General features: G+C 39.5%; 1 protein-coding gene across 2 annotated transcripts in view; it reads left to right on the forward strand.

Annotated features, from left to right (window-relative positions):
• Positions 1-6,808, forward strand: part of TENT4B (terminal nucleotidyltransferase 4B) — a 61,452-nt gene extending 54,644 nt beyond the window's left edge. Inside the window, exons 8-12 of one of the 2 annotated variants that reach the window (XM_067721383.1) lie at positions 79-205; positions 309-412; positions 649-695; positions 2,844-3,008; positions 4,159-6,808. In XM_067721383.1, the coding sequence (XP_067577484.1) occupies positions 79-205; positions 309-412; positions 649-695; positions 2,844-3,008; positions 4,159-4,335 (620 nt within the window). In that variant the 3' untranslated portion in view covers positions 4,336-6,808. Of the gene's footprint in view, positions 1-78; positions 206-308; positions 413-507; positions 696-2,843; positions 3,009-4,158 lie in introns of both variants that reach the window. The other variant, XM_067721382.1, reaches the window with a different exon arrangement.
• The last annotated feature ends 7,297 nt before the right edge of the window (positions 6,809-14,105 follow it).

Here is a 14,105-nt window from a genome sequence, read left to right on the forward strand (position 1 = left end):
AGAAGAGGGCTCATAAACATTTAGTTCATTTTAAGCCACGGTAAGTTTTAATATCTTATGTATATATTTCTTTTAAAGGTAATGATGTTGGAAGGAGTTCATATGGGGCCATGCAAGTGAAACAGGCCTTTGATTATGCCTACGTTGTTCTGAGTCATGCTGTATCGCCAATAGCAAAGTATTATCCCAACAACGAAACGGAGAGGTAAAAGTTTAACTAAAATCAGCCCATTGGGTCAAAATTGGTTGTGGCTTCTTATCTTCAAATTAATGTACCTCCCCTCTTTTTTTTTTTTAAACACTTGCAGCATATTAGGTAGAATAATTAGAGTAACAGATGAAGTTGCCACATATAGAGACTGGATATCAAAGCAGTGGGGCTTGCAGAATAGGCCTGAGCCTTCATGCAATGGTAAGAGTTTTTCATCGATTGAGTATTAGAGGCTTTTCTGTGTTGTGTGTGCTTAATGGGAAGAAACGTTTTCCAATCTTTTGCCACTCTTTCAGGAAATGGTGTTACCTTGATAGTAGATACTCAGCAGTTAGATAAATGTAATAATAATCTATCTGAAGAAAATGAAGCCCTTGGAAAATGTAGAAGTAAAACTTCGGAATCTGTTAGTAAACACTCTTCAAACTCTTCATCAGGTCCAGTGTCTTCCTCTTCCGCTACACAGTCCAGCTCTAGTGACGTCGTAAGTATGAAGACGTTGTTTTCTAAACCTAGACCCTTAGGAGTTCTGTTGGGGGTAACTCTATCTAGAGAGACAAGGCTAGCTCATTTTCTTATTTGTTCCTGGGAAATTTTAATAACTTTATGATTGTACTTTTTTTTTTTTTTCCTTGCAGTATGCGGGCCTCTCACTGTTGTGGCCTCTCCCGTTGCGGAGCACAGGCTCCGGACGCGCAGGCTCAGTGGCCATGGCCCACGGGCCCAGCCGCTCTGCGGCATGTGGGATCCTCCCGGACCGGGGCATGAACCCGCGTCCCCTGCATCGGCAGGCGGACTCTCAACCACTGCGCCACCAGGGAAGCCCTATGATTATACTTTTTCTCAACATTGTGTTCAAATTTTCAAGCATACAGCCAAAAGTGAAAGGATTTTAGTGAACATCCATATACACCACTAGATTCTACCATTGACATTTTACTGGCTTATCACAGAGCTGTCCATTCATTCACCAGTTCATCTTATTCTTTGATACATTTCAAAGTATTGCAGACATTAGCACCCTTCCCACAAAGTACTGTTGTGTGCTTGTCATTAACCACAGTTCAGTGTTTGTCCAGTTTTCTCTTTTGATATAAAATTAACATATAAGGAAATCTTAATTATACATTTACTAAATTTTAACAAATGCATACACATGTGTAACACCAAATCCTAACAAGATACAGACTATTACCATCACCCCAAAGAGTTCCCTCATGATGTTTTCAAGTAAATTCCCAATCTTACCCTCAGAGGTAACCACCGCTACGATTTTCTAATACCACAGATTCGTTTTGTCTGTTTCAAAATTTTATATAAATGGGATATATACTCTCTTGTTCACCATTTAGAAATGTACAACTTAAGTGGTTTTCTTTTAGCATATTTATAATATTGTGCAGCTATACCACTATCTAATCCCAGGACATTTCCATCACCCCAAAAACAAACCTATTAGCAGTCCCTAATTTATTCTCTCCCCCTGTGCCCTGGAAATCCCTAATCTACTTTCTGTCTTATCCTGAGTTTACTTAAAATCAAGATCTATTAATAAAATGGGCTTTATTGGCTTCATTAAGTGTATAACATAAAATAATCTAAATATGGAAGAGGAGGGCTTCCCTGGTGGCGCAGTGGTTGAGAGTCCGCCTGCCGATGCAGGGGACACGGGTTCGTGCCCCGGTTCCTGAAGATCCCACGTGCCGCGGAGCGGTTGGGCCCGTGAGCCATGGCCGCTGAGCCTGCACGTCCGGAGCCTGTGCTCCACAACGGGAGAGGCCACAACGCTCTGAGAGGCCCGCGTACTGCAAAAAAAAAAAAAAAAAAATTGTAAATATGGAAGAGGCGTAGTTTTTCGTTGTCGACGATGACCGTTTATCATAATGGAGTCGTAAACGCTCACATGCAGGATCTACCTGTGGGCAGTTGTGGTTCCTAGAGCAGAGCTGTGGAGGACAGAATGCCGAGCTAGATGTCACAGACACAGAGGGGCGAAAGCAGACACAGCCTCGAGAGGGCGCCTTAGGGACTGAGAGTACGTGTCTCTGAAATGCTGGGCAGAGTGTGAGGGGAAAGGTAGAGCTGAGGAAAGAGTAGCAGTCATGGCCCCAGCAGCCCCGAAACAGGTGGGCTCAGACCGGTGTCTCTGGGAAGTCTGGTCCACTCGGTGTGTTCGGTGCAGGGAGCGCTGATTTGTCATCGCAGACTCTTGAGAGACCGAGCTTTGTAAAGTGACTGTTTTGTATTTGGTTGAAGACATTGAATCAGGGACCGGGACCTAGGTCCTCACTCTTTACCATGCTCTTTCCACTCTACCATGGTTCATTTTCTGTAAATAAAAATGCAAATAAACTTGGACCTCTATGAGCTCCTTCAAGGCCGATTAACAAGGTCAGGCGTGGGCAGTGGATTTAACAATGAACAGAAACCCTCTGATAGAATAAGCCACTTTAAATGTTTGGAAGAAAACTTAAGCAGTTAATTTTATAAATTCCTCAGTGTGCTTCCTTTAACTCCCAAATATTTATTAGACTTAGTCCAGAGAGTGCTTAGCTGAAGTTTTTTTCCTTTCTTAATATTGAATGTCTAAATTATTACTGTGTCACATTATAATTCATGTGACTTGTGTTAGGATTCCGACGCGACACCGTGCAAAACCCCGAAACAGCTGCTCTGCCGCCCGTCCACTGGGAACCGGGTAGGGTCGCAGGATGTGTCCTTGGAATCCTCTCAGGCAGGCGGGAAAATGCAGAGCACCCAGACCACTAACATATCCAACAGCACCAACAAATCCCAGGTGTGTGGAATTTGTGTTTTTGATTGTTAATATTGCGTATAGAATATTTAGAGTTTTGTACGTGCATGTACATATATACATATGTATTCATACACATTATGGGTTTAAAGAAAGCTCTAGGTTAAAAAACAAACATATTTTGTTCTAAGAGGTGCCAAAACATGACAGTGCTTCTAGTAACAGGATGTCCTGAGGATCTTTGTGAGACACCATTGTAACATAAACCTTTGTGGGAATCTAGCACCTAGATGTCCTGGCCAACCCACCTTATTACAGATTCAGCATAAAAAAAAATTGCTTCAAGTTATACAAAGTTTTAGCTGTACTTGAAGTAAACTCACGTGAAGTTTTTGCATGACCTCATTGCAGTGTTGTGCACATCTGGGAATAATGTATCCTTTTTTATTTCAAAATTCAATACCTGGTTGCCTGTGTTGAAATGATCAGACAGCAGTCAGCCATGGTCAGCTGACTAGCTTTAGCTTTGACTTAAAAAGGCCACAGAGACACTCTATTGGAAGTTTTTCAGTTGCCTGAAATTTTATTCATCGTGAATAATGAATCAAAATGAGGGGAAGAAGTCATTTCGTACTAGACTCTGGCCTAAGGCCATCACACCCTCTCCCAGTACATCAGGGACCCTGGGGAAGGCCCCTTGGCAGTACAGATTGACTGTTAATGTCAGTCACCTCATGTGTGACTTGACTCGCAGAATCCACTTTACCTGTAGTCATGTGCACCAAACACAGACTCGTTTAGAAATGGCAATTAAAGTGACACGTGATAGCAGGAAAGGAGTGGCCGGCTGTGATGACCCCTGACCTGGCAACACACCTGCATGTCTGACAGCTTCTTCCAGTAATGCCATTTGTTACGTGGTGTATCGGTTGATAGGCTCCTTAAGAAAAGCCTTACATTGCATATACTCTGTTAAGAAGACAGGGCTTCTTCTTAACAGAAGAAGTGGTCTATGTTTTTTGATATTTAAAAGTTTTAGAGCCCGAGAGAGTTAACCCCTGTAGCATCGTTTTCTGCCTGCTAGATAAGTCAGCGTGTTCCTAGTTATGAAAGCTCCCCGAGGTAGGTCTTAGCCAGTGCTCTGTTGAATCTGCAATACTGATGTCTTTTTGACCGCTTTCCTTCTCTGCAGCATGGATCAGCAAGGCTCTTTCGTTCTTCCAGCAAAGGCTTCCAAGGTACAACCCAAACAAGCCATGGTTCCTTGATGACAAACAAACAACATCAAGGCAAATCAAATAATCAGTATTACCATGGCAAAAAGAGGAAACACAAGAGGGACGCCCCCCTCTCAGACCTTTGTAGATAGTCGGCGTTGTACGATGGACTGTCTTCTGTGTGCAATGATCTCATGCTCAGGACAGTTGGATAGGGACTCCTGGGAAACATTCGGGAGCCTTACACTGTTCAGACGTTGATTTAGCAACTGCGTTTTTTCCCAGCTCGCCACGGAATGGATCATGAAGACTGACAACTGCAAAAACAAAAAGCACGCAAAAAAGGGGGGAAAAAAAGGCTGCTCATTTGATAAGTCATATGCTATAACAGGGTCATTTTAAGATTTAAAGCTTGAATGTAAAATAAATCTATTTCTCATTGGCTTTATGCAGAGTTATAGGGACTAGTATTCAGTGTGGGTAGGGTGACAGAAACAAGAAACAATTTCAGAGGATGGGGTGGGGAAGGAAAACACAGGTATCTTATAGGAAGTCCAGATTTCAAAGGGGAAAGTGATCTGTGCATGTTTTTTTTTTTTTTAATATTTTTGCATATATTTACCATTTTATTGTGTGTATATATAGATGACCATATAGGAAATTGATATTTGTAATAGTGGATTTGTTAATACTTTTTACATAACATTACTGTTTAAATTGTAAACAGATTTTTCTCAGGATTAGTTTGAAAAATAATCTGAATTGTCATCTTAACATCCATCTATAGGGAAGTGATTAGTTCTATTACTCAATTTGTTTCCTCAACATTGAAATGACTTAATAGAACCCTTGTGACCTGCTGCAAAAATTTTCCTCTCTAAAGAAAAGGTTATGGTGGCAAATGACGTTTACTTTATTTTGTAAAAAAACAAAAAACAAACAAAAAAAACATACGTACTATGTACTTTTGTGTAAACACTGAAAAATCTCTAGTCATCTCTAAGAATTGACTTGCAACTGTTTTCTATAGTGCTGTCGTCTTGGGCAATGGGCAATTACATGACTTTGTGTTTGTTTCCTTTGCAGTCTTTTTTTTTTTTTCTTTTCTTCCTAATAGGAAAAAAAAAAAAGGCCACCCACGTCTGGTCCCATTCCTGTTGCAGGGAAACCTCGAGTTCCACAGACGTTGCATGCTGGCTCCTCTAACCCTGTGTGCTGCGTGTGCTTGTTTTTCTCATCTCTTATTCTTTTTTAAATTCATGCTTAACTACTGTGGGAGAGAATAACTGTAAACAGCTTTAATTAAATCATACTTATAAAAAACTATTTTCTTATACTCCACTTTATGCTTTTGGTATTGTTGATCTTTAAAAATTAAATGGTCTTTGATAATGGATCTATTTTGTATTGCCTTATTAAGACCAAATACTTCTTGTCATCCCATTCTTTATCCTCTCCTTTCATGGAATTGTTATCTTTAATTAAAACTTTTTTAAACATTGGCTTGTTTCAATCATGCTGTAAATTTTGGTTATGGTCAGTTTTGAGTGCAAATGAGATGTATAATTCTGTTATTCATCACATGTTGAGTTTGAAACTCGGTTGGAAGTATTTAATAGAATGTAAGTGATATTTCTGAAAATGCTTTCTTTCAAGGTGAACACTCTTTATGTTCAGCATCACTATGTCTGGCTCTGTTAATTACAGCCATTTCTGAGATGAGATTCTTTTATAAATATATACATATAAAGTACTATTGGCTTTTAGGAATTTCTTTTATGTATGTTTATGAAATACTGAAGACCAATCAGACCATTAATGGACATTTAGTGCAACTTTTTATAAAGAAAATAATGCTAAAATAAGACCAAAACTGATGTCATCACTGAAATTAACAGTTTTCAATGAGTTCGTATTTTAATTCACAACAAAAAAATGTGTTCCAAAACTGGAAGTTCATAATACTTGTGTAAACCGTGGAAGATTTTAAATGTGATGTTATTTTGACAATGTTTTAAATTTTAGAGTCACATTTTATTCTGATCAGAATTTTTATCAAGATGTTGAGCTTCTGTTTTTTGAAACTAGTTTGTCATAACATTGTGCATAATCACAGTATTTATTTTCTAGGACTATTGTGAATGTGTAAACTTATGTTTACTGCTAAGGGAACAATTATTTATAAAATAATATTAAATCCAGTATTAGCTGCCTATTTCAGACACTTAATACTTGCAGAGATCCATGTTACATTTACCACACTGAAGTTTTTTTTTTAAAGAATCACCCTCATTGTTGAAAGTAAATGTACTCTTAGGGTGCAGATATTAGTGTTTCAATAAGCATGTGATTATATTAAGGTGGTGGTAGCGGGAAGATAATCTTGATTCCATTGGGAATCTTAGGTTTTCGTAAATTTATTGGGAAAATAGTTTTTCCTGTACTGCTGACGTTTCTTTTTGGTAAACAGTATCTTTCTAAAAGAAAAGCATGAAGGAGAAATTGAGGTGTGTACATTTCCTCAAATGACCAGCATTGTATTCGTGAATACTGTGTATCTTGCAATGAACGGTGTGGAAGCTGTTCATTTTTCAACCTGAAGTAAAATACTTTCAAGAACTTTTAGTTTGCCTGCTCATTTGTTTTGTACATTTCATCTCTGTATTTGACTCCTGTCTTTTTTCTTTTCTGAGTTTAAATAGTTTCTATAAAGATTTTGTGACTATGTCAGAAACATGCCATTTAAATATTGTAGTCCATCCGTATCCATGCGTCATAACCTGCCTTTGCTAGTACTTGTAGAATGGGGTTTTATAAATCCAGCCTCACTGTGGTGACATTTCTCTGGCAGTGGCGTATGTGTACCTGGCTGGTGTGGAAGCTCCTTAAAAAGTCATAATAAACTTTTCAAAATACTGGTTTTTAGAGGTGCTGATGGGTCAAAGAGGTGTCAGCACAAAACCTGAGTGGTTATGCTTTGATGATAAAGGTCAATGCATTTTTTCTTCCATTTTGAAGGTGTCCGTGAAGGTGCCCAGTTTTTAGTGTCTTTGATCTGTTTGGAGATGTTGCGCGTGGCTTGCAAGTCTAGCTCTGATCTGTGGGATCCGCTGGTTTGACATGTAGTCGCCCTCCAGTCTTCACCAGTTGATCATATTATACTTTTGTCCTGTTTTGAGTGTTTTACATTTCCTTGCATTTTGAGCCTCTCATTAATATTTAGGTTTAATATTTAGGTCATTTGCTTTGGCTCCAGATATTCCCGGATAAAGTCTTCACAGAGCAAAACACGTGCGGTAGGGAGAGCATTTTTAATAGCCTTTTTTCCTCTGGAGTCTTAAATCTCCTTGTGTTTTCTTTTCATTGCCTTAAGCTATGGCCTAGTGTTTGGGGGTTCTGAACTGTAGGTGGGTCACGAGAGAGTATGGCTGCTCTGAGCTGCAGGACCCTATTGCTGTGACGTGTATCCATTGCAAAGACCTCCCTGATGACTAGGACGTAGTTTTTTAAGTTGCTCTGTAGAAATCCCTAGGACTCACCATGGGTATTATTGATAAGTTTTGCTGCTATTTTTATTGTTCATGACGTATCTTCTCAACTTTAATATCCATCTAGAGTTTGAAACCAAGCAGTTCCCTCAGTTATCAGACGCTGTTGATTTCTCAGTGTTTCAGTCACTAACTTGGAATGTTGATAGGAAGTTGGTTGCTTCTCAGTTAACTTTTCAGGCATTAAATGGTAAAGTATAAAAAATATTCCCAATTTTGCTGTGATAAATATTAAAATGTTAGAATTAATAATCAGAAGAGTTTATGCTTATCCATCAGTTCTTACTCTCATTAATTTACTCTCATTGAATTAGTGGAAAGCAACATTCTCGTAAAGTATTTTGTGAGCGGAGTATTCAATAAATGACTATTAAACCTGAGTAGGAAAGTTATAGTTAACGGTTGCTCTTTATCCTAATTTTCATCAGTGACATCTAGTGAAGTGTGTAGAGAGAGGATGATGTAGCATTGAAGTGGGATCAAAGATACGTGTAAGTAATTCTTTGGAAGTGGTGTCTTTACCTTGTCTCAGTTTCTAAACCTCAAGACTCTTAACTGCCTGCAATTTTGTCAGAACATTTATGGGTGGAATAATGTTAAAGAATGAATTTTAACATGCTACTTGGTAGTTACCATAACTAAGAAACAAGCCAGATTTTACCCCGGAGAGTACTTGCATGACTTGAAAACCCTACATCACCCAGGAGCCTTTTTCTCGACCATCTTCTTGTGAGTTGTCTTGACTTTACACCTTAAGCAACATTTTTTCTTCAAAGAGAATGAACTAAATGTCTGTATACATTGAATGCTGACAAAATTATTAACCAAAGGAATTGCTTATAAAGTCTGCTGATCTGTTTTATATCCAGAGTTAAATATTTACTTAAGGACAGCTTTTAGCTCATAAACTGCTAATGTGCTAATGTTTGTTTTCCTCATGTCAGGTTGGGTTTTTTTTTTTTTTCCCTGAGTATTTGGCCTTTATATTTTCTGCTTGAGTATGTGCCTTATTAAGTTTAAGTTTAGCCTAGTCCAGAGTCTACTAGCCTGAAGGAGGTAACACTTTAGAAAGAGGCTGAACCAGAGAAATGGAGATAGATAGTGCATCCCCTTTGATGACTAAACGCTTGAGGTATCTCCTGGATTTACTGAGAGACATGTTAGCCATGTCAGTAAGAACAGATGCTAACAGGGAAGTCAGGTGTTCTCTTATTTTGTGTATTTCAGCGAACGTGTTGATTGGTATTTGCACATCATCTTAATTTTGCATTTTAATTTAAGTCTTTTTGGTTCCACACAGCCATGGCTTCTTTTCATTGCAGCAGCTTCTACGTGTCCTGATTACAGGGAAGGTCTCCACTAAGGAAACAGTCTGGATGAATTTGTTAGGAGTGTTGTTTTATCTTAAAGATGCTGTGGTAACGAGAGGTTATGAAGTAAAACAAGCTGGTCGTTACCCACTGGTGGGGTGGGTGGGGAGGGGAGAAGAAAGGGGCCCAGGAGAAGCATTCTGTAAAGCCAGTAACTTGGTGAAATGTAGTCCTTGTCTCTTATGGATTAGTCAGCCGTACTTTTCGAAGAGAATGAGATTTTTGGTTATCAGCCACTTTCTTTGAGTTTAAATTTCTCTTCCGCTTTCTGCTTGGGTTCTGTGCAATTCATAGCTGTTCCCTAAATCATTCCATATTACCTTTTATATTTGGTTGCGGCTTTTCACAGCATGTCTCTTTGTCCCTAAACATAATCTCTGAAATTTAAGATCCCCTCCCTCTGATTTTTACGTACTGAAACTTCCAGTCACTGTTTTTTAAAGAAGTCTTTTGAAAGTCCTGTAATCCTAAAACAATTCAAAGACTTGTTACAAGTATCAGAGTCTTTGCACTGTACTCACTACTAAGAAGCACCGTCTTATCGCATGGTGTTAAAGATGAGAGGATAGGTGGCAGCCAGTGTAGCTTCTGGATGTGAAATGTGAAGGACTATTGAGATAAACATTTTTTTTGAGTGGAATATACATAGATACATGTATTTAGCAGTTTGATGAACCTGTGTTTGTTTTTAATAACCTTTTATTTATTTCCTTCTTTGATTAGCATTGCCTTCTGTGCTAAGAAATGCGGACTCCTGTGAGGTGCTGGAGGCTTGAATCATCTTGAAAGCTTTGCAATCTTGTCTAGTTACCGCTGCAGAGGCAGAAAGGAATTTACCAGAAAAAGAGATTTGATACAAATGATTTATGAAATCTCGACATTTCCTGAGGTCATATCACTGGGCACCAGTTACCCTGAATGCTCTGAATGAATTGCACATCTGGAAGCCTTTTTTTTTTTTTTAAGCTACCAATGATTTCTTCAAAGATGTCAACTGTTTGCCTTAAAAATTTTATAAATTGCAGTTCTGCACACATCTGCCCCCAGTGCTCACCATCGGGTTTATTATTCATAATCTGCAATTCAATAAAGGCTTTGTACTTTATCTTCATAACCTCTGGTATGAGCCTTTATGTAAGACTGGAATAGCTACTTTAAAAAGAAATTATCTTGTAATTCTGAGGACGGCCCAATTTAGACTGGTAAGAGGTTTTCTTGTATCTGTACAGATAGCATTTCTGTGGGTTTTCATTTTTATAAATGCCAGCAGTGGAGAGGAAGATGCTCGAAGATGCTTTTTTTTTTTTTCTTTTGCCCATGTCCTAGCCAAAGATATCCTTTTGGCCTCCCCATAGCCATTGCAAGACTGTGGGGACGGACTCCCTCAAATCTGGATATTTGCAAGCACCAACCAAGTTTTACTCTTTGCTTTAATGTAAGGGGTTGCGCTTGCTGTACTAAGACATTGAGATACCATTTGTTCGGTGGAGCAGATTACACAGACTCTTACAATAGAGTAATGAAAATGTTAGTTTCTCCAAGGAACAGAGAGAAGCAGGGTTAATAATCAAGTGCAACTAAAGCATGTGTTCAGAATTACGCTCACCCAGGGAGCAGAACTGGCAGTCCTACGGCATGGACCAGTGGTGCTTGCCTGGAACGCACCTGAGTGGTGGCGGGGAAAATCCTGAATAGTTTGCTACAGGATGACTACAAAGCTTGGTTCTGGGTGAAGAGTAGCTCAGCAGTCTGTAGGCCACTGGCTGGTAAATCCAGACTGCCCACTCCAGTTACTGGAAATGTTCTTTTTTAAAAAGCAATAACGTATAATCCTGTTAAATAGCACCCCAGAAATTTCTCAAAGTAAATTAGAAAATAAATTGAATATACAGGATGATTTTTGTCCAGACACCCAGACACAGTGAATCTACTTAATTTCTCAACAAATACGTGAATGTATGTTCATTGTGAAGAAATGTAATTTGTAAATAGCTACATAAAAGGAGTTAAGTTACCCTTCACCCTCTTAATCCCTTCATGTTAGAGCCAGCTTCTTTAATATTTTGGGATGTATACTTTTAAGATTTAAAAAGAAATGCATTTTCACACATAAACATATCTGCACAAATATAATTTCAGAGGGCGTCATTTCCCCTTTTACATAAGTGGTATCATTCTATAGTATTCTGCAAATCTCCTACCATATAGAGAGATCTTTCCATGTCAGCGCACATACAGATCTACTTCGTTCCTTTTTATATGCTGACGTTTGCTTGCAAGTACCTTTGGTAAATTCACATGTCAGATACCCCAAGGCTCTTACAAGCTAATAAGCGCTTATGAAATGTCCAGTACTTTTCAGCTTGACTTGAATAGGCGTTTTATAAAGTGTTGCTCTTTGATGGCTTTTTTCTTCTGAACTTTTACTGAGAAAAAAAAAAGATTCCCCTAGTTTTATCTTTTAGGTGAATTTTCATGAGTTGCTTTTTGATATTTTTACTAGGATTTTTTTTTTTTTTTTTTTTTTGGTACACGGGCCTTTCACTGTTGTGGCCTCTCCCGTTGCGGAGCTCAGGCTCCGGACGCGCAGGCTCAGCGGCCATGGTTCACGGGCCCAGCCGCTCCTGCGCATGTGGGATCCTCCCAGACCGGGGCACGAACCTGTGTCCCCTGCATCGGCAGGCGGACTCTCAACCACTGCGCCACCAGGGAAGCCCTTTACTAGGATTTAAATGTTATAAATGCAACATGGTCGTCTGAAACTACACCCTGTTACTTTTTTTCTGTACTTCCACGTAAAAAATTGCCCTTGGCAAAACTGATAAAAAAATATTAGTTTTATTGATCATTCCCCCCCCCCCCGTCCCCTAACTTAATCTTTTAAGACCATTCAGTGACTGTAGCAGCAACAACCGTAAAATTTTCTCTAAAAATAAGTTATCTGTCTTAGAGTAGAATGAATCATACAGTGAGCCAAGAGAGGGAACTCTGGCAGGAAAAGGGATCCAGCTATTTGGGTCAAGAGTAGGCAGAAAACTGCCTTGGATTTTATTGGGAAAATATGCTGGAAAAATTCGTTGGAAAAAGGATGAACAGTAGCTGTTGGAAATTCCAGATGGTGGTCTCCCTGCTCTTTAGGAGCTGTCATTTTCTAAGGAGATACTTTCCTTGAAATCACTTTCTTAGGCTGCAATTGTAGAATTTTTGTTTTTGTTTTTGTTTTTTGCGGTACGGGGGCCTCTCACTGTGTGGCCTCTCCCGTTGCGGAGCACAGGCTCTGGACGCGCAGGCTCAGCGGCCATGGCTCACGGGCCCAGCCGCTCCGCAGCGTGTGGGATCTTCCCGGACCGGGGCACGAACCCGTGTCCCCCTGCATCGGCAGGTGGACTCTCAACCACTGCGCCACCAGGGAAGCCCAATTGTAGAATTTTTGCTGTAATCTGTGTTCATTATCATTCAGTTAAGTCTGTGATGAGATGTTCTATATTTACCAGGTTAGCTTAGGAACGCACCAACTTTGACTTTTAAATTGGGACCATTTTTCACTTTATAAGGAGAATGCTTTATACTTCTTGCTTGTCTAAGAAAACCATTTAGAGACGCCGATGCAATAAAAATTCATATTTTATGGCAAGACAATTTAAAAATAAAAATTTTCTCTGCCTGTTTGGGCCTCCTCCCTCCCCTCTGGTGCGCATTGTGCATCTGCAGTATGCATTAATGAGACCTCCCCAAGGGCAGAAACACCTACTCAACCATAAAGATCAATTTTTCTCCTTCTGGTACCAGCCATGTAACTCCTTAGAAGATAACATTCCTTTCTCTATCCTGTAAGGGGTCATAATAACCTTGTACATGCAGACATCTTTGGTGAACTTTCTGTACGATGCCAATATATCATTTCCCTGAAAGATAGCAATTGGTGCAGAACAGACTGGTCAGATGACCTGGGGGTATACTGGGCTGCACCTAATAGAAGTTCTTAAATACTTACTTATGACCTTATTAATGTTACTAGCTAATGTTACTTGTATTCTGCCTATTTTACAAGATTACTGTTTCTTGCATTACCAGTGTGTGACTAGCCTCAGATAAAATTAATGATGAATAGGCAGCTTGAAACAGTTGATCAAATATGCAAGATAATGATTGTAATGGTGTAACTCTAGATGTGGGAAGAGGGAACTTTCCTGGACCGTAACACACTAGTAAGACCGGTGGTCCAGAAGCTTTTGGTTACTGTTAACAGGGCCTAGTCCAGTAATAGCAAATTGAGTGGCCTATCAGCGAAATCCTTGCCTGACCAGGGAACGAGCATTCTTGGCATCACGGGACAAATTGGTCACGAAATGCCTCCCCAAACTTGGTCAAAATTAAGACCAAAAGGCAAGGGATTGTAAAATGAAGAATGTTGCCCACCATCCAGCTGCTGACCCCCAGTACACCCTGAAAGGAGTTCAACGTGAAGAGCAGATGAAGCACTTTGTGCTCTGAGAAGACTGAGAGACTGGCCCTCAGATATTTTCAGGAGAAGGTTTTACGAGCCCAGTTTCTTGCATCTTCCCATACTCAGAAAACCGTTAGCTGAGATGTTTGTTCCTTGTGGCTAGCAGCGGCCGTCTACCAAGATGTGTCTTGGTTGCACGTACGCCCTTTGCCAAAGTCACATCCCTACTGGACTCCGCCACTTACCTCGTCAGAACAGTTCTCAGAGCTCTCTGAGAGCCTGTCTCCTGGGTTATAATCCTGTTTGGCCCAAGTAAAATTTACCATTTCTTTCTTAGATTGACTTAAATTTTTTCATCAACAACTCAAATTAATATGTGAAATAATCTATTTGGGTGTAAATAGTATAAATTTGTGTTATATGTGTGTTTCTAAAGCGAGTAACTGACTCCAATTTGAAAACACAGGATTAAAACATTGAAGAGAAACCCATCAGAGATAAAAATGTCAGTGTTTAATGCCAAGATGAAATTGAAGGGAAAGGAGAGGGTTAAAAGT

This window comes from Pseudorca crassidens, chromosome 20 (assembly GCF_039906515.1).
Source record: "Pseudorca crassidens isolate mPseCra1 chromosome 20, mPseCra1.hap1, whole genome shotgun sequence".
NCBI lineage: Eukaryota > Metazoa > Chordata > Mammalia > Artiodactyla > Delphinidae > Pseudorca > Pseudorca crassidens.